Here is a 21,475-nt window from a genome sequence, read left to right as displayed (position 1 = left end):
CAATTTCTATATATTCAGAGCCTGGAGCAAGGGGAATTTCCAAAAGGGCTTTAAATTAAAAGGGGGGGAGGGGTCAGGTGCAGGAAAATTTAGAAACCTAAAGAGAAAGGTCAAGGCAATAGAACAGTGTAGCAATTTGGGTAAAAATAAGCAGAGTGTGACAGGAAGGGACAGCGAATTCAACGGTAACAGTGCAGCAGAGAATAAGGTCAAAGCAGGGAATAATGGTAAAAAATTTAAATTAAAGGCTCTTTATCTGAATGCACGAAGCATTCGTAACAAGATAGATGAACTAGTGGCACAAATAGAGATAAATGGGTTTGATCTAATAGCCATTACAGAGACGAGGTTGCAAGGTGACCAAGGTTGGAAACTAAATGTTCCAGGGTACTTGATGTTTTGAAAAGACAGGCAGAATGGAAAAGGGGGGTAGCCCTGAGAATAAAGGATGACATAAGGACAGTAGAGAGAAAGGATCGGGGCTCAGAAGATTATGAAGTAGAATCAGTATGGGTGGAGATAAGGAATAACAAGGGGCAGAAAACACTGGTGGGAGTAGTATATAGCCCCCCTAACAGTAGCTGTACCGTTGAACAGAATATTAATCAAGAAATAGTAGGAACTTGTAAAAAAGATAATGCAATAATCGTAGGGGACTTTAATCTTCATATAGACCGGACAAATCAAATTAGCAAATGTAGTCTGGAGGACAAGTTCATGGAATGTAATCGGGACAGTTTCCTAGAACAATAAGTCATGGAACCAACCAGGGAACAGGCTATTTTAGACATTGTATTGTGTAATGAGACAGGATTAATTAGCAATCTCATAGTAAAGGATCCTCTGGGGCAGAGTGATCATAATATGATAGAATTTCACATTAAGTTTGAGAGTGACTTACCTAAATCCGAAACTAGTCTTAAATTTAAATTAAGCCAATTACATAGGTATGAGGGGCGAGTTGGCTTAGGTAGATTGGAAAAATAGATTAAAAGGTATGGCAGTAAATAAGCAGTGGCTAGCATTTAAAGAAATATTTCATACTTCTCAATGAAAATACATTCCATTGAGAAACAAAAACTCCATGGGAAAAGTGATCCATCCGTGGCTAACTAAAGAAGTTAAGAATAGCATTAGATTGAAAGAAGAAGCTTATAAAGTTGCGAAGAATAATAGTAAGCCTGAGGATTGGAAGAGTTTCAGAAACCAGCAAAGGATGACCAAAAAATTGATAAAAAGGGAAAAAATAGAATGAGAGAAAACTAGCAAGAAAAATAAAAACAGATTGTAAGAGCTCCTACAAGTATGTAAAAAGGAAGAGAGTAGCAAAATAAACGTTGGTCCCTTAGAGGCTGAGACAAGAGAAATTATTAAGGGGAATAAGGAAATGTCAGAAACGTTAAACAAATATTTTGTATCTGTCTTCACAGTTGAAGACACAAAAGGCATAACAAAAATGGTGGGGAACTAAGGGTCTAATGAGGGTGAGGAACTTAACGTAATTAATATAAGTAGAGTAAAATTACTAGAGAAACCAATGGAACTAAAAGCCGACAAATCCCCTGGACCTGACGGCCTACATCCTAGGGTTCTAAAAGAAGTGGCTGCAGAGATAGTGGATGCATTGGTTTTGATCTTCCAAAATTCCCTAGATTCTAGAATGGTCCCAGTGGATTGGAAGGTAGCAAAAGTAACACCGCTAATCAAGAAAGAAGGGAGAGAGAAAACAGGGAACTACAGGCCAGTTAGCCTGACATCAGTCATCGGGAAAATGCTGGAATGCATTGTTAAGGAAGTGGTATCAGGGCACTTAGAAAATCATAACATGATTAGGCAGAGTCAACATGGTTTTATGAAAGGGAAATCGTGTTTGACAAATTTATTAGAGTGTTTTGAGGATGTAACTAGCAGGGTAGATAAAGGGGAACCAGTGGATGTAGTACATTTGGATTTTCAAAAGGCATTCGAGAAGGTGCCACATAAAAGGTTATTACACAAGATAAGGGCTCATGGTGTTGTGGGTAATATAGTAGCATGGATAGAGGATTGGTTAACGGACAGAAAACAGAGAGTATGGATAAATGGATCTTTTTCAGATTGGCAGGCTGTAACTAGTGGGGTGCCGCAAGGATCAGCGCTGGGGCTTCAACTATTTACAATCTATATTAAGAACTTGGATGAAGGGACCGAGTGTAATGTATCCAAGTTTGCTGACAATACAAAGCCAGGTTGGACTGTAAGTTGTGAGGAGAACACAAAGAGTCTGCAAAGGGATATAGATAGATTAAGTGAGTGGGCAGTAAGGTGGCAGAAGCTAATTTGTGGTACATTTGGCCAAATGGCCTTGTGACAAAGTAGCTCTATTTTCTTTTTTAAAATTTGGTCTCAAGATCAAACAAAATAAAGCCGCTTTTATATTGCCATTGTATTTGTCCAGATTCTGGGAAATGGGCATTCTACTAAATCTGGTTTCATTATCCTGGCAGCTGACTCGTAGGCCGCAAATTTAATAGTGCTCAGGGGGCGGGTTTGGAGGCGGGTCCGCTGTCAAAATAGCAAAGATTGACAACGGGTAGGAAACCCGCTGTCAACCCGCCTCCACGCGAGTCTCCCAGGTGTCGGGTCTGTCAGCGGAGAACTGACCCAACACCAAGCGGCGGAGGACACAATTCAGCTTGTTAAATGGCTTGTTAAGAACCAACTTAAGAGTATTTTGAGGCTTACTTCTAATTTTACATTCTTCCCCACGGGTTACCCGCTTTTCAGGGAACACGCCAGCTCAACCTGGCATGTTTTAAGTCTGCTCTGATGTTTCTGAAAAGCTGACAGCTGCAGAAGTGGTGTAAAGGATGCTATGTTGCAGATGGTCAGTTTCAGAGCACAGAAAATGTTGGTTACTGCATTTGTAAGACATATAGAGATTTCTTTAGCTTACATGTTTTTAGATCCAACTGTATGAACCTCTCCCACCATTGTCAGATCGCTTCTGTCATCTCACCTGCAGCTGCCATCTATTGCAGCAACATCAGAGCCATTGCAACAATCAGACCGTGGTCCTCCAAAACCTTCCACGATCAGCCCCAACACCAACATCACCAGGCACACCATCATCACCAACAACATCACCAACCTTCTCCGCCATCACCTGATGCTGCACTGGACAAAGGGCATCAGCCCCTGACAACATTGCTGCCCGGGAGGCCAGCGATGGCATCACCATGGCCAGATTTACTTCATTTGATGCTGTAAACCCTGGCTGCCACATGATGCGCCAGGTTGACACCATCCCACACCAGCACCGTGAAGCATCCCTTTAATGTCCAAGCTATTCCATGCACACTCATCACTATAGCGGGCGGCAGGGGGGAGTTATGTCTGAACAATCACTGGAAATCAATAAGACACTTCTCAAGGTGCACACAGATCTGTCCAATAAGGGGCACATTTGGAAAAATAGATTTCACTGTATGGCCATACATTACCAGAAACTTCACATGGACATTGGCTAAACCTCTCAAGTGCCTACCCTTGTGTGTTGTTATTTGGTATGCTTGCAGTAGGATGAGGGTGAGTGTGAGGGGTGGCTAGTGAGATGGGGAACTGATAAAGTAGATAGAGAGGGTTGGGTGGAGGTGCAAGGTAAGTTGGTGTGAGTAAGGATGTGCAGGAGAAGGGTATCGAAGGCAGAGTGATGGGGATGTATTGAGTGGCACAGCAGGGTGAGTTTGAGTGTGGCTTTGCAATAACGATTCGTGATCCACTGAGATCATTGAAAGGTTGGCGCCACTGCAGCCACGCACTCCTGACGACATCCCTGCTTTTGCCCTCCTGTGCAATGTGCAACCAGGCTACGCTGATGTCATGGGGAGGTCTCTTCCGCCCTTGGAAGGGAAGAGAACCTCCCTGCGTGCTCATTGGAGAGCCTGGGTGCAAGTGTCCTCCTTTGTGCAGTGCTTGTCAGTGTTTGCAGCACCTCAATGCTGTAGAACATTGACAGAACAACTGTCAAACTCCATGTGGACGGGGTCTCTTTAAGGAATCCAGCTGATGACGTGTTATCAAATGACATCATCAGACCCGCTTCCTGTTAATTGGCCGGGAAGCCCGCAGGGCAGGCTTAACAAGGCCAATCAAGGGAAAATTATGTCTACAGAGCGGCTGCAGCTGAGAGCGGGACCGGAACCTGGAAAGCAGCTCTCCCGCCACCATCCCGCCTCTTCCATTAAATTCGCGGCCGTAAATTCAGTCTTCTGTGGGTCTACGAGTCTGCTCCTGTGATAAGGGAGCCAGATTCAACATCAGCATGCTCATGGATGCTGGTCTCCTGGAATCCGATGTTGGACGTAGAACAGCAGCTTGAAAGGCACAGTGAAATACCTACCATTTCTATTACTCTGAAACTTGCTTTAAATGATATACTCAAATAGAGAAAGTGTGCATCAGCAGGGTGAGTTCGAGTGTGGCTTTGCAATAACGTTTCGTGTACATCAGCAGCTACCTGAATTGAGCTTAAAGATTTGAAAGCCACGTCAAATATGCTCATAATTATTACTGTTCCATTAACACTGAGGCCCACGGTACAGACACAGGTAAAGCACTTTACTTTGAGTGCAACCTTATATGCAAAGAATAAGATGAAGATGAAAATAGAGTCTCTTTGTAAATTACAATGGAATTAGGATTATTACAGAAAAACAGTATAACACAAATTCCAGTGACACAGGTTCAATCTATGACTCATGGAGTCACATTACTCCGTATTACAATATTGAAAGCATGCAAAATCTATTGAACATGCTATGGCTTGTTAAGTAAAATATATGCGTTTAATATCAAGAAAAATATACTTATATGTTCACAAAAGTGAAAGAAAGAATAGTCAGTTAATCCAATAAATTTGCTAAATGGCTTAACTGCAGAAGGATTTTTCAACCTAAACTAAAGGTCTCACAGAGGCAGTCACATACAAGCCATCTTAAAATAAAAGAATACAAGAGGAACTGGAAAGTGGTCCAATGACTTATTAAAATACAAAAGCAACAATAATCCTTTGTTAACTTGATTGATAAAAGTTAAGTGATATAATCACTTTATTATTGATCTCCAGCATTGAATAATGGAGGTACAGATGAGTGGAACATTTCAGAGTCAATATACAAATAAGAGTTACAAAATACAAATATTTAAACCTCACCTCCACGATGAATGATAAGTAAATGACAAGGTGGGGCTTCTTTGGTGCATTTGTTATGGCACTTCAACCTAGTGAAGAAAGAAACATTGAAATATTATTACAGGAAATGCCTTGATATTAAATCAATGTCAATGACATTTTTAAATAGGTTTCTCTGTTGCCTCTTTTCTAAAAAATTTTTAAGCTACTTTCGTCTCTTGTGATCTTAGGTATTCTCAAAAAAAGGTACCAATCCCCTTGCTGATACGGCAAGCAGATTGGCATTTTAGGTCTTTGCCAATGACTCTCTTGGTCTGATGTAGAATAGACAAAGCGGGCCTCTGCGTAAAGGTAATGGATCCCCTCCAGGTTTGCGGCATTTTTTGCAGGCTTCAGCGGAACTCATGTCAGCTCTTAGCCCCCTTGAAATAGAAAGGTCAGAAGATCAGCCCATGCTTCCCCAAGCCCACAGAAATGGCAGATTCCCAGTGTAGTCGGGTTCCACCCCATTTTCTGGCGTCCGATCTGGAGATGAACTGGGGATTGCTGGGATTCTACCTTGGAACTTCGGGGTCAATGCTTTCATGGAATCTTGTCAAAATATAATTCTGAGTCTGGTTATTATCGGATTCAGCTAGATAAAAGAAGCAGGGAAAGCACATTGGGGCAATTTACCCAACCCACCCGGTAGGAAACTGAAGTCAATGGAAAGTAAAATCAGGCGGGGTGTCAAATGGGTGACCGATCCGATACAGTCACCTTCCGGCTGGGCATATTCAAACTGGCAGTGTTCAAAACCACCAAAGGATAACACATAAGGGGGGCATTTGTTAACTTAGCACTATGGCTGCGCAGCCATGACTGCTGGGAGTGCTTGTCGGAAATCTGGACACGTGCAGCACAAATGGGCTAATTGCCCTGCTCTGCCAATGGTCACAGCTGGGCCCCTTCAGCCGCATGGTAACACCTCTCTGTATGGTGAAGTTGTGTAACATGCAATGCACCGTTAAAATCTTTGAAATTTTGACAGGCGTATACTGCAAAACAATCCCATTGAGCTGTCCAAGCACCTGAACCACTGTTTCAACATGCTGTTCCACAATGTTCCTAGTGGCCACATGTGCCTCATTATATTGCCATTTGCTGCTTCTGCATTAAATCATTGTCTGGTACTCCCTTCTGTTCATTAAGATCATGGGGTTGGTGCAAGTGCCTAGATAGCCACGTGCATGCTAGCTATAATGCGCTGCACTCTGGCAAAACGGAAAAAGTGCAGGGTGCTTCTACACGTTCCGCGGAGTGAGTGATGAAACAGTTTGCCTAAGTGGCAATGCCTTTGTTGCCTATCGTGTGGATTAGTGCATTGTTCTTTGATTGAATGGGAGTAATTATAAGGAGTGTCCTTCTGTTTGCCATTCTTGGGAAAACTGTAAACTTATGAATAAATGGCACATTTATGATTTCACCACAAATTCTTCCCCTTTGTTATATGCTCTGAACTGAGTCTATTGCTAGATTGAGCCTGTTGAGTCTAATTTCACCTGTGGTCCTTAGTTGTCAGATGTGCTCCCGAAGGCTAAATCTACAAGGCAAATTCTGATGCTCATTGAATAAACTTGAAGACGTTGCTGTTGATCCGACCTCCAGCCATCAGCAGGTTGGTTTGACATCATTAGGAGATGTAATGCAGCTAATGTTATCTAACCAGTGTAAACTAAATCCAACAATTGAAAATTTCAAACCATCAGATCTGCTACCTGATTAACCTTCTAACTTCTCACTGAGGGTCAGGGTCTGAAGTACCTAGAGCTCCCCGTATAAATTACCAACACACAGTTTATTTTTTGGATATATTTTTGGATTGACTTCATTTCTATTTCTTTTTTCCATGTGTCCATTCATCTTGTGTTCAGCTGAGAAAGAAGGCAACAAGTAAACTGCTCTTAGGCCCAGCCAATCCCACTCTTGATCCAACCACTAAGAGATGTACAAGAGTGATCCAGGGTGAATGGCCCTTTGATTTCCCTGCCTCACACCCTATGGAGAAGCATCTGGCTCCTCTTTGGTGTCTCCTCTTGCTGCAACTGAAACTTATAATTCATCAATTAGAAAATCATAGGCATAAACCTGCATTCTACTACTTCCTGAGCTTCCACATATAAATGGAGTTAGATAGACACATGTTAATACTACTTTTAGCCAAGAATGGAAGGCTATATTTTACTTTGTTTTCTAACTTTAGTGAGTCTGTATACAAAATATTCTTTCTACATGTCAGCCGTGGCTCAGTGGGTAGCACTCTCGCCTCTGAGTCAGAAGGTTGTGGGTTTAAGTTCCACTCCAGAGACTTGAGCACAAAAATCTAGGCTGACACTCCAGTGCAGTACTGAGGGAGTGCAGCACTGTTGGAGGTGCCTTCTTTCGGATGAGACGTTAATCCGAGGCCCTGTCTGCCCTTTCAGGTGGACGTAAAAGATCCCACGGCACTATTTCAAAGAAGAACAGGGGAGTTATCCCTGGTGTCCTGGCCAATATTTATCCCTCAACCAACATCACTAAAAAAAAGATTATCTGGTCATTATCACATTGCGGTTTGTGAGAGCTTGCTGTGCACAAGTTGGCTGCCGTGTTTCCCACATTACAACAGTGGCTACATTCCAAAAGTACTTCATTGGCTGTAAAGCGCTTTGGGACAACCTGAGGCTGTGAAAGGTGTTACAGGAAACTTTGGTTTATCCGGAGGTTAACTGTCTGGAATGCTCGAGCCACCGGCAAAGATCAGGAGCCGTTTCGTTAGATTTTTTTTCTTTCCGTTGCTTTTTTTCCCACCAGTCAGGCTCTGCAAGGTCCCGCTGAAGCTGTTGCTAAGCTACAGAGACGCTTGCAAGGTACGGCCGACTGTTTAGAAGCTGTTGCTAAGCAACAGGGTTTGTTGCCAGATACGGAGCTCAAAATCTCCGTATGTTTCAACATTAGCACTGGTTTGTCCGGCAGTTTTGATGGGACGGCAACAGCTCGGTCCCGTCGGTGCCGGATAGCACAAAGTTTCCTGTACATATGTGCAAGGCTTTCTGTTCTTTTACATTATCACTAAAATTAGTAAACAGAGGAAAAATATACTCTACAGTGTTTGATTTGGTTACATACTTGCAGTTTTTGCACTTCAAGCCAAAAAGCATCCCTTTCCCACATACTGTGCAGGTCTGAGACATCCAATACTTGGTGGAAAATCTATAAGAAAAAGAGTAAAAGAGGATATTTTAAGATCAATCACTTGGATCAATATTATTAATTAGATTTAAACAATATTATTATGACCAGGAAAGGGAAAGTAAAATGGACATGATCAAATATTACTTAATTTAATGTAGACTGTAATACATTATCAGCTCATAGTATGGTAACAATGATACATTTCTTCAGAAGTAACGTGGGCCAGAAAGCATGTTTACATCTATTGTAATATGTACTGAAGAAAAAAAAGTAAACAGAATGTTGTCATGGCTATGTTGAAGATGGCACAATCCAGCACATCTTTTGGACTTTTAAAAATCCATCTCTACTGGCATAGCACGCTACAGGGATGAATTAAAGAAAATACCCAGCTTATCACTAAGATGGATTCAAGACACTCCTTCCTAGGATGCCCTACAAAGACCTCCAAAAACCTCACTTCTCCTAACTGCAGTCTGGTGCTACATCTCACTCAATAACGGGCAGATAGAACCCCTGTGCAAAAATGGTTCAGTTCCCAATAAATTAGAAGAGCAAAAAATAGAAGAGGATGAAGAAAAGGTCCATAGGGCCCACCAAGCCCATTCCTCCCACAAACCATAAAAAGGCTCTCATTAAAAATAAATTGGGAGGTATTTTTCAAGATATAGGGCTGGATTTTCCCTGCGGAGGCGGGATGGCGGCGGGAGAGCTGGTTGGCGGGTTCCTGTCCCGCTCCCGTCTGCAGCTGCTCTCTGGAAAAGATTATCCATAGATTGGCCTTGTTAAGCTCGCCCTGCGGGGTTCCCGGCCAATTAACAGGAAGCGGGTCTGATGACGCGTCATTAGCCGGTTCCCTTAAAGGGACCACGGCCACATTGATTTTGACAGTTCTGCTGTCAGTGTTCTACAAAGGAGCACGTCTGCACCCAGGCTCACGCATGACTACCTCCATATGGTTATGGAGGGATTGACAGCACGCAGGGAGATTTTCTTCCCTTCCCATGGGCGGAAGAGACCTCCACATGAGATCAACGATAATAGGAGAAAATAGGAAAACAAACATAAAACAATTTAACACAACGCACCTACAACATGTACTACATCTTATGCATTGCTGCAAAACATTTAGAGGGAAAAATTGGGTCGTGCCCCCTTTGGGGCGCTATCTTCGCCGGGCCGCTACTTTTAGCACCCTGAAAAAGTCAGCAACCCCTTGCCTGAAATTGAATGGTAGCGCCCCAAGCAGGAGGCGGGACGCTACAGGAAGCATTCCCTCTCCCTCTTGGGGCGCTCCCATTCAATATCGCGGTGCTATGTGCAATAGCGCCACACGTGCGTCGGCACGTAGCGCCGCGGTATTACAGGCCTCCCTCCTCTGATTAAAGGGGGGGAGCCTAGCGCAGCGCGCACCGGGTCCCTGCTGGACCACCGTGGAGCGGGGTGCCGGCAAAAGAGGAGTGCCGGGCTGACTGATCACGGCCAGCACCCCGCAGGAGGCGACGAAAGGGCCTAAAAAAAATGGCCGCCCGGCACCTGCCCTTTAATTTGCGTTGCCGCCGCCACAAACACATCACCCTGATCCCGTCGGACATGGCGTCCGGGGTGTGAGCGGGGCACTGCACAAGGCGATGACATCATCGCCGGAGGCGCAGCGTCGCGGGGCGCTACCGGCTACCGCCGCCGCTGCTAACCTCCCACTGAATTTCGCAGGAGGCGTCAGCAGCGCCGCGCCCAGGCACTAGGTGCTTTGTGCCCCGTTAGCGCCCCAAGGGGCTCTAACGGGAGGTGCAAAGCAACCTAATTTTCCCCCCTTAGAAAACAAGAATAAAGAGAGAAACAAATAAAGCATTATAAGAAAAACTCAAAATTTAGAAGAATGATCTGAGCATTCGCATGACAATGAAGTTCAACATACAGTAGTTACTAAGTCAGTGTGGAACCTTTATTAAAGTCCTGGGGGTGGGGGGGGGGTGGCAGGGGATCAGGGGTTAACAGAATGTGAGTAATGTTGTCTGACAGAACTGAGTTAACATAAAGGCTTTTCCATTTATCTTGTCACTAGAATAATGACCAATAGTTTAACACATTACAACAAATTACAGTTAAACAGCAAATTTACTGACCTATTACGAGCCTAAAATGAAGGAGGCTCTGTTTTATTGGAGAAGGTATCTTTTTTTCAAAATAATTTATAAGAAAAAAATGGAAAATTAAGTTTTGCCCAAACAGTGCGGGTAACCGTATCATTTTTTTGGCTGATGTTGCTCGAGGTCAGCAAAGTCTGGAATAGCTTCATTCAATAAAGTAAGAGTGTCACACTTCAGAGGATTACTATCTGCCCTGGTAAGTGAGCAATGAATGACAAGATACATTTCTAGAAAACAAAATTTTGAACTTGAAGCATGTTTCAAAACACAAACCTAGATTTTCTCCTCTTGTCAAAGAAAATGAGTTACTAGCTCTAATACCTTGGCTTTGCTTTGGGTGGATTGATTTGGCAGCGGTTGAAGGAGTTGTAAAATATTATACGGTATTTGTTCTTAGAAAGGTTCTACTGTCCCTGGTGAGGGAATAGCTTGATCCTGGCTTGCTGGTAAAATCATTACCACTCCTGCCCCACGGTACAGTAATGACTCATCATATTATTTTATACCGTAATCTAATTGCGACAGATTTCAAAAAAACATTTCATATTTTCTTTTACATAATTATTTGGGTGAATATTTCCTTTAAGTTAGGTGAAATGGGATTGTTTATAAAGAAATCTGACCAATCTGGCACCGATAGTTTCATCCTTCTTCAGTACCTTAACAAGCTCTTAACTAGGAAAAGTAACAGCAACGACTGTTAATATAGATGGCGGTGGGAAAACAGAAGGCTAGGGTCATAGCCAGTCATATGAACTGAAAGCTGAGATGTCCTGCAGCAATTAATTATTTTTTAAAAACATATGAGTTTTCTGGACTGAGATGATAGAATCATAAAATGATACAACACTGAAGGAGGCCATTTGAAACAGTGCCTGTGCCGGCTCTTTGAAAGAACAATCCAATTAGTCCCACTCCTCTACTCTTTCTTCATAGCCCTGCAAATGTTTCCCCTTCAAGTATTTATGCAATTTCCTTTTGAAAATTATTATTGAATCTGCTTTCACCACCCATTCAGGTAGTGCATTCAAGGTCATAAGTTAGATATATCTCTTAAGGCTAAAGGGATCAAGGGATATGGGGAGAAAGCAGGGACAAGGTACTGAATTTGGATGATCAGCCATGATCTCATTAAATGGCGGAACAGGCTCGAGGGGCCGAATGACCTACTCCTGCTCCTATCTTCTATGTTTCTATAACATCTTGCTGCGTAAAAAAAATGTCTCCTCATCTCTCCTCTGGTCCTTTTGCCAATTACCTTAAAGTTGACAGCACAAAAAAAATCCCTAGTAGTGGCAGATTTTGGGGATGAAGCACAGTCTATCACTGACATTACCGACCTTACCCAACCCGACCTCGAATCTGAAACAAAAGCAAAATACTGCAGATGCTGGAAATCTGAAATAATAACAGAAAAATGCTGGAAATACTCAGCAGGTCAGGCAGCACCTGTGGAGAGAGAAACCAAGTTAATGTTTCAGGTCGATGACTTTCCATCATGAACCTGATGAAAGGTCATCAACTTGAAATGTTAAATTGTTTCTCTCACCTCAGATGCTGCCTGACCTGTTGAGTGTTTCCAGTATTTTCTGTTTTTATTCGCCCAGAATCTGTTGAGCCTCAATTTCATAAGGTGCAAATTTACAACATAGTGCTGTGGGTGCACACACCAACAATAAAAGTGTTTTTGCACATACTGTTTGCTTAGCAGCTTCTGAAATATGCTTTCACTAATCAATAGAAGATTTACGATCATAGCATTGCAGCAATACATTACTGAGCTGTTTCATTCAATGCATGGGAGCCATTTCATTCATAAGTGCAAGAAGTTGAAATTACAACTTGATCTCTCTATCCTTACCACATAAGCAATGATTGGCCTGAAGTTGTACATCACGAATGGATAAAATCTATTACTTCAGGACAACTATTCCTGGATACACAGCAAAGAGACAGGCCATTCAGCCCAACCAGTCCATGCCGACGTTTATGCATAACCCTCTATTCCCTTCTCCCTCATATGCTTATCTAGCCTCCCCTTAAATGCATCTCTACTGTTCGCCTCAACCACTCCCTGTGGTAGCGAGTTCCACATTCTCACCACTGTCTGGGTAAAGAAGTTTCTTCTGAATTTCCTATTTGATTTCTTGGTGACTATCTTATATTGATGGCCTCTAGTTTTGCTCTTCCCCGCAAGTGGAAACATTCTCTCTGGGCTGGATTTTACTCACCGAGACGAGTTGGGGGCGGGACTGCTGCCTTCTGGGTTCTAGTCCCGCCCCCAGCGACGTTCGATGCACAGACGCTATTTCCCCCTGATTGGCCTTGTTAAGCCTGCCCTGTGGGCTTGCCGGCCAATTAAGGGAAAGCCGGTGTCAGATGACGTCATTTGATGACACTTCATCTGCCGGTTTTCTTAAAGGCACATGAACCATAAATTTTTGACAGATGATTTGACAGTGTTTGACAACATTGAGGTGATGTCAAACACTGCCAATCACTGTACAAAGGTGAGCCCTTGCATCCAGGCTCTCCAATGACTCTCTCCTTAGGATGAAACAGATGGCAGCTGCAGGTGAGGGTACAAAAGTGATCTGTCACTTCTCCCATTGAGGTGAGGCCACACAAACACTTAAAAGCTTGTCACCCACAGAAAATTCTAAACACATTAAAAATGACTTTCCCAACATTTCCTTACCTCTGATACTCACCAGTGTCCGATTGCATCCTTGCATTCTGCAGCAGTCATCTGTACATCAACAGTACAACAGACCCACAGCACACCTCACTTACCCTGGCGGGGTTCCCCGAAGTCGGGAAGCCCACAGCAGAAGACTAAAAATTGGAAAAAGCCTCTTAACTGTCTGTTAACTACCTGTTAACAGGCAGTTAAGTGGCTATAATCCTCTTCCCGCCACTAGGAGTCGGACCCGACTCCCGGGAAGATTGGTTGGAGGTGGGTTGGGAGCGGGTTCGGGACCCTCTCCCAATCTTTTTGACTTTCCCAGCAGTCCCGCCTCCAAACCCGCCTCCTCAGAGCTGGTAAAATCCAGCCCTCTGTGTCTACTCTTTCAAAACCTTTCATAATTTTATAGACCTCTTTTAGGTCACCCCTTAGACTTCTCTTTTCAAGAGAAAAGAGACCCAGCCTGTTCATCCTTTCCTCATAGGTATATCCTCGCATTTCTGGTATCATCTTTGTAAATCTTTTTTGCACCCTCTCCAGTGCCTCTATATCCTTTTTATAATATGACAACCAGAATTGTACACAGTGCTCCAAGTGTGATCTAACCAAGGATCGATTCAAGTTTAGCATAACTTCTCTATTTTTCAATCTATCTCTCTACAAATAAACCCTAGTGTTTGGTTTGCTTCTTTATGGCCTTATAAACCTGCATCGCTACTTTTAGTGTATTTGTACTCCTAGATCCCTTTGCTCTTCTACCCCATTTAGATTCTTATTTCCCAAGTAATATGTGACCTCCTTATTTTTCTTTCCAAAATGTAATACCTCACATTTATCTGTGTTCAAATTCATTTGCCAATTATATGCCCATTCTGCAAGTTTATTAATGTCTTCTTGTAATTTGTTGCAGTCCTCCTCAGTATTGATTATCCCCCCAATGTGGTGTCATCTGCAAATTTAGAAATTGTGTTTTTGATTCCAAAGTCTAAATTGTTAATCTAAATTGTGAACAACAGTGGTCCCAGCACTGACCCTTGTGGGCCCCCACTTTCCACCTTCTGCCACTCTGAATAGCCACCCTTTACCCCTACTCCCTGCTTTCTGTCTTGAAGCCAGCTGCTACTTGTCCCCTGACTCTGCATTCTCTGACCTTTTTCATTAGTCTATTATGTGGTACCTTTTGGAAATCTAGATAAATTACATCTACTACCTTACCCTTGTCTACCTCTTCAAAGAATTCAATGAGATTGGTCAAGCAAGTTTTTACCCTTTGAAATCCATGCTGACTATTCATTATTATATTTTTGATTTCTAGATGTTCTTCTATTTTTTCCTTCATGTAGGGATTCCATTATTTTTCCTACCATCAATGTTAAGCTGACTGGTCTATAGTTCCCTTCTTAAATGTAGGTATTATGTTAGCTATCTGCCAGTCCTCTAGCACTACACCTTTTTCTAACAAATTATTAAATATGTGTAATAGTGCCTCTACTATCTCTTCCCTAGATTCTTTTAAAATGCGCAGATGTAATCCGTCCGGACCAGGGGTTTTATCCTCTTTGAGTTTGATTAGTTTATTTAATATTTCTCCTCTTTTTATTTTAAATGTGTTATATCATATTACATTAAACATGTTTGTGTAACAGTAGAGTGCTTAGAATATCAAATAATTACCAGAGAGAAGTTGGCACTAGTTTGGAAACGTCACTCAGAGGTTATAAAGATGGCTGGTATGGGACATAGACATGCCACAGGGGCAGAGTGTTGTATCCGTGTGTTAATAGGGACACGGAAGGCAGGAGTAGGTTTCACAGGCGTTTACTGAACAAAGTCTGGAGGTGAACTAACAGATACAAGACAATATACAGGCTTATATAGCCCGAGTGGCCATTACCGGCATTACAGTACACAGGGGCTCTTAAAGGCACATACACCACAATTCCTCCCCTTTTAGACAACCAGTACATAATATTTTAAGTAATCATTAATTAACATGTTACAAGGACAATAATCTACACATTGCTGCAGTTAATCAATTATAAGTCAGTCTTTCTGGAGGCTTCCTGACTCGGTCCGGATAACGCCTCGGTGGTGTAGTGGTTTCTGGTGGTGTAGTAGGTTCTTTTGGCAAGGCTGATTCGGCTTGAATGCCAGTGTCGGGTTCATCTGGTTCCAGTATCACCGGATCGGAGGTAGATACTATGGGTATCTCTACTTCATCATTAGGCGTGTAGAGTTGTGGTGTAGGTTGTCCCTTTTCGGATGACTCTATGATCTGGTCAGCATGGCGCCTTATTATGCTTTCTCCAATGTCCACGGTATACATCAGCGGTCCTAGTCATGTGCAAATAGTCCCAGGCTGCCATTTCTCGGTACGGTAGTCCCGGGCCAAAACTTGTTGACCTATCTGGAAGGTTCTAGTTGGCCTTTCATTCATGCCTTGAAATTGCCGGTTCTCCACGTCCCTTCTGATGTTTGGCTTGATCAAATCCAGCCGGCATCTTAGGCTTCTATTGAAGAACATCATGGCGGGAGTTTGGTTTGTAACCACATGTGTTGCATTCCTGTATGCAAACAAGAAGTTATCTACCTTATGCTGAAGTTTTATGTCTTCATTACCCATTGCCTTTATGGCCTTCTTGAAGGTCTGGACAAACCTTTCAGCCAATCCATTGGTGGCGGGATGGTGTGGGGCGGACGTGTAGTGCTTAACCCCATTGTTTTTTAAGAACTTCCTGAATTCTTCGGACACAAATTGCGGTCCATTATCAGAACAGATCTGTTCAGGCAGCCCATTCCTGGCAAATATGGTCCTTAATACTGTGATGGTTTTTTCCGTGGTGGTGGAGGACATCTTTATTACCTCTGGCCACTTGGAGTGTGCATCAACCGCGATTAAGAACATTGAGTCCATAAATGGACCAGCAAAGTCGATGTGTACCCTTTGCCATGGAGATGAGGGCCACTCCCATGGATGTAGAGGGGCTTGTGGTGGGGCGTTTTGGACCTTCTGGCATCCTAGGCAGCTCTTGGTCATTTCTTCGATGTCTCCATCGATACCTGGCCACCACACAAACGCTCTGGCTAGGTTCTTCATTTTCACTCCACCCAGATGCCCCTCGTGAAGCTCCTTTAGCACTTTATCCTGGAGTTTGGGTGGAATCACCACTCTGGATCCACACATCAAGGTTCCTCGGCACACTGACAGCTGTTCTCTTCTTTGCGAGAATGCTGGCAACAGTGGTTCGCCATGTGCTGGCCATCCCTTCACCGTTAAATCGTAGACTCGTGAGAGAGTCGGGTCATTTCTCGTTTCCTTTTCAATGGCAGAATTTGTTACTGGTAGACATTCCACTATGGTTGAGTGGAACATCTCCACTGGGTCTACTGTAGGTGCCTCTTCTACCGTTGGCAACGGTAGGTGCGATAAACCGTCAGCATTCCCATGCTGTTTTGATCCTTTGTATTCTATGTCATATTGGTGTGCCCCTAGGAAAAGGGACCACCTCTGTAGCCTTTGCGTTGTCATAATGGGAACACCCTTTTTAGGGTTGAATATGGAGACGAGGGGTTGATGGTCAGTCAACAAGGTAAATTTTTGTCCGTGTAGGTAATGGTTGAATTTCTTCACTCCCCATACCAGGCTGAGTGCTTCCCTGTCGATCTGGGCATAGTTACGCTCAGCTGAGTTCAATGAGCGTGACGCAAAAGCTATCGGCTGTTCTAAGCCATCAGGGAATCTATGTGATAATACCGCTCCTACGCCGTAAGGGGATGCATTGCACGCCAGTCTGATTGGCAGTGATGGGTTGTAATGAGCCAAAACTTCTTCGGACGTGATCAAGCCTTTACATTTATGGAAGGCACGCTTACAGTCCTCGCTCCATTCCCAAATTACTCCCGTTTGTAGTAGTTCGTTAAGAGGGTGCAGAACAGTTGACAAGTTCGGTAAAAATTTATGGTAGTAATTTATCAATCCCAGGAACGACCTTAATTGTGAGACATTTTCAGGTGCGGGTGCTTTTATGACCGCTTCAATTTTCTCAGGGGACTTATGCAACCCTTCTTCATTAATTATGTGGCCACAATATGATATTTGTTTCTGGAAAAATTCGCACTTGGGGCGGTTTGCTCGTAGGCCCCGTTCTCTCAGCCTAGTGAGTACCTTCTCCAAATTGGCAAGGTGTTCGTTGTCGTTTTCTCCTGTTACAAGGATGTCGTTTAGGTAGCATTGAGTCCCAGGAATCCCTTGCAGGGCTTGTTCCATAGCTCTTTGCCAGATAGCTGGAGCTGATGCTATTCCGAAAACCAGTCGATTGTACTGGTACAGGCCTTTGTGTGTGTTTATTGTGAGATACTTTTTAGAGGCCTCCTCAACCTCCATCTGTAGATATGCCTGTGCCAAGTCAATTTTTGTGAAACGTTTCCCTCCGGATAGTGAGGCGAAAATATCGTCACTGTACCGTGTGAAGGACTGGGTTTACAGTCACCTTGAAGTCCCCACAGATGCGAATTTTTCTCTGTTCTTCAGATTTATCATTATTTAACGTTTTCTTCATGACTGGGACGATGGGTGTTGCCCACTCGCTCCAATCTATCTTGGATAACACGCCTGTCTTTTCCAAATTCTCCAGCTCTGCCTTGACTGCTGGACGAATTGCGTATGGCACCGGCCTTGCCTTAAAAAACTTGGGAATTGCCGCATCTTCCACCTTTATTGAGGCGGTGACGCCTTTCAGGGTTCCTAGTTCCTGTTGGAACACTTCTTTGGCGTTGGCCAAGATGTCTTTTAATCGTTCAGGTATGATGTCATCATCATTTTTTTTCTTACTGGTCACCGTCAGTGCCTGAATGGAGTGCCAGTCCAAACGTATCTTCCTGATCCATTCACGTCCCAACAGCGGTGGACCACCATCTTGCAGAACGTATAAATACAACTTCTGTATTTCCTTGCCATTGTATACAACAGGCACCTTTATTTTCCCTTTGGGGTATACTTTCTGCCCCGTATATGTTTTCAAGATAATGGATGTGTCTTTCAAAGGTATATGCGGAAATAGCCGCTCGTAATCCCGTCTACTTATGACGGTCAGAGCTGATCCTGTATCTAGCTCCATTTTAACTGGGGACCCCGCTATCGTGAGGGTAACCCAAATGGTCTGGTAATCTTCTTTGGCAATTACATTATGTAATTTGAGACAGCTTAGTCTCTTGTTTCCGGAGTCGCTATCGCTCTTCTGGTCTTCGGAGCCACTGTCCATCATCATTTGTACCTTTCTGTACTTTTCTTTATTGATTTTTTTTCTGTCAGTGGATTTTTTGTTTCCAGATCGGCATACACGTGTAATGTGTCCCATCTTTCCGCATTGCCTGCATGCTTTGTCCTTGAACCAGCAGTCCCTCTGGTCATGGGTGGATCTGCCGCAGCGATAACATCTCTCGAAACCCCGTGTCATTTCATGGGTGCCGAAGTCCTGTGGCTTTTGCTGTATCTTTGCAGCTCCTCTTGTTGCTGCTTCGTATGATACAGCCACACTGAAAGCCTTGTCCAGTGTCAAATCTTTCTCAGAAAGTAGCTTTTTTTGTGTTCCTTCACTTAGGAGACCGCAGACGAATTTGTCTCGTAGAGAATCTGCCAGTCCTGTCCCGAATTGACAGTGTAGGGTATCAACAATCTCCTTAAAATTCTTGTCCATCGGTTTGGCTGGAGTGATTAAGTTTCGTAACAGCCCGTATGTCCTTGCGCCCATTAGATTTAGAAGTACCGATGCCTTTTTATCATCTTTTATTTCATTCGCTGTGCAATATTTCTCCACTCTTTCCACATATGTGGTCCAATTCTCTATATCATTATCGAAAGCATTAATATTGCCAGCCTTAGGCATCTTGGGGGAAAAAAATGGCGCCTCCCGCGCTTTCCCGCCGCTGCTGCTGACAACGCTGTTTTCCGCGGTTTTTATTTACAGGTGGAGACTCGTTCCCGCCGGACTCTCTGGGACTTTTCCCTCCCTCTGCTTGTCCGAACACCGACCTGCTTTGCAGCGCTGGCCGTCTCCCGAGTGCTCCCCCCCTCTGTCTGTGTTTGTCTCCGCCTTCGCTGCTCGGCCCCGCTGCAGAGCCAGCCGATGGAGCCCCAGCCCGCCGCCCAGGAAGGATTATTGCAGTACCTGCCACCAGCTCGGCTAGCTGGTGAAACCACAGTTTTTTTTTCTTGCTTTTCTTTGACTTTCGTCTGAGGAATCGATCTTCTTGAGGTGCTGCCGAATTGCAGGTAAGTCCGTTTCCACTTCGTCGCCACTGTTGTATCCGTGTGTTAATAGAGACACGGAAGGCAGGAGTAGGTTTCACAGGTGTTTACTGAACAAAGTCTGGAGGTGAACTAACAGATACAAGACAATATACAGGCTTATATAGCCCGAGTGGCCATTACCGGCATTACAGTACACAGGGGCTCTTAAAGGCACATACACCACACAGAGTAGGAGGTGCTTTCTGAGATTGGAGTTAAGGTCCATCAAAGAGAACAGAGAGGCACAATGGCCTGCATTTTGAAATGGAGAGTGAAAGAAAGAGAAAGACAACTTGAATAGTAGAAACTGAAAGAGACAAAGGAAGGTAAAAGAATTGGGGAGAGAACAAATCTAAAATACAGAGAAAGAAACAGGAAGTAAAAAAAAGAGAGAATGAGCTTAAAAGAGAGAAGTAGAGATCAAAATATAGAAATAAACATGGGAGAAAGAGTGAAATAGAAACAGAGGGAGGAAAGTAGACAGAAATAAAGAAAGAGGGAGAAAGAAAAGGACTGGCATATATGTATGTATGTCTTAAATCAAACATAATCTGGTGAGTTTAAAGTGCTCCTTTGATCATGTAAAGCTCATTCATAAATTAATCATGTGTACGCAGTGCTCAAGATTAATCAGTTTTATTCACTCATTTGTGAAAATCCAGCAAGCAGACATCACCAGTGGGATCTCTGGTGTACTGAGTTGTGGTGCCATTCAAAGATCTCTTGAGGTTCACCGTCCCATTTTCTTTTCACTTTTAAGAAACTAAGAAACAATTTTAAGCTGTAATGCTGAGTTTTACTGATTTGCTGCTGCAACTATTGCTGCTATGCTTGTGGATGACATGCTATCTAATTGGAGTGACATGTTAAGTCATATTGTTCACCGTATCGTACCTGTGTTTTATTGAATTCCCCAGATCTCTGCGGGGAATCTGTGGGGACCATCGAGGCACTGACAATGTATCTAACAAAGGGAGAAAAAGAAAAAGGCAAATGAGATAATTGGCCAGTGGTTCTAAAATTCTACTCACAAAACACAGTAACAGCCATTAAATGGTATTTAATTCAGAATTATAAAAATGAAGCAGGTGAAGAAGTACATTTTTAAATTCAATTTGCTTAACAATTTTATGAGTATGATTATAATTAGCACAGAAAATAGTCACATCGCTTAAATGTATATTCTTGACCAATATTACGTAAACCTTCAGCTACTCTGAAGTAGCTTTAAATTCCACTTTTGTCTATTTTTTTATGTGTGTTCAAAAGGTTCAAAAATAACACTGCTGACACCCTGAGTAGCCGGAAAAAAAAACCACCTGCAATACTTATACTGCCGAGTATCAGTTCAGACTTAATGTACTCTAGTGTGGGTTGAAGGGGTTTATTAGTTCTAAAAAGCAGCAAAATGAACATGGTGATGCTTCCATCTGTTTTATTAGGGGCAATTACAATCCATAATTGGGGCCATTTTCAACCTGACAGTGAAAGTCTCACCAAACTTTCAAACATTACTAATACATGTCATTTATATGAGAATATGAAGAGGATGAGGATCACTGGGATGTATTTGAAATTTTTCAAGTGAAGTGTTTTGCTGCCTGTAGCAAATGTACTTGAGGTTATTATCCATCTGAGTGGAACAAGTACTTCAGTTTTGGTTCGTACATAATTGCAAACAAACCCAAAGCACCAAAGCTCAAAGGCTGCAGGAACAAAATTGATTTCAAGAACCAACTATGATGGTGGAGGAGTAAACAGCAAGGGAAAAACAAGTCTTACAACTAAAATTATTAACAAGGCTGATTAAAAAACTTGAAATTCAACTTTCGTCTCTCCTTCTCCCCTCTCCCCACCACCACCAGTGTGCTCGATATGTGCTTCGCTTCCCAAGTCTGCTGCATCTTGTCAAGGCCTCATGAGCATTCTTTCAAGCAGTACCACTGAAAACATTATGGGGGAGA

The 21,475-nt window shown here is 43.1% G+C and overlaps 1 protein-coding gene across 1 annotated transcript in view; it reads right to left on the bottom strand.

The window, feature by feature from the left end:
* ksr2 (kinase suppressor of ras 2) overlaps positions 1 to 21,475 on the bottom strand; it is a 568,763-nt gene that overhangs the window by 145,371 nt on the left and 401,917 nt on the right. The window contains exons 6-8 of the mRNA XM_085961784.1: positions 20,406 to 20,475; positions 8,321 to 8,404; positions 5,195 to 5,262 (exon numbers count right to left, since the gene is read on the bottom strand). Of these exons, the coding sequence (XP_085817910.1) occupies positions 5,195 to 5,262; positions 8,321 to 8,404; positions 20,406 to 20,475 (222 nt within the window). The remainder of the gene's footprint in view (positions 1 to 5,194; positions 5,263 to 8,320; positions 8,405 to 20,405; positions 20,476 to 21,475) is intronic.

Source organism: Somniosus microcephalus, chromosome 19, assembly GCF_052327205.1.
Source record: "Somniosus microcephalus isolate GS21.2 chromosome 19, FLI_Smic_1.0, whole genome shotgun sequence".
NCBI classification, from domain to species: Eukaryota; Metazoa; Chordata; class Chondrichthyes; order Squaliformes; family Somniosidae; genus Somniosus; species Somniosus microcephalus.
The sequence above is the reverse complement of the archived record's forward strand: the minus strand, read 5'-3'. Positions and strand labels throughout refer to the sequence as shown.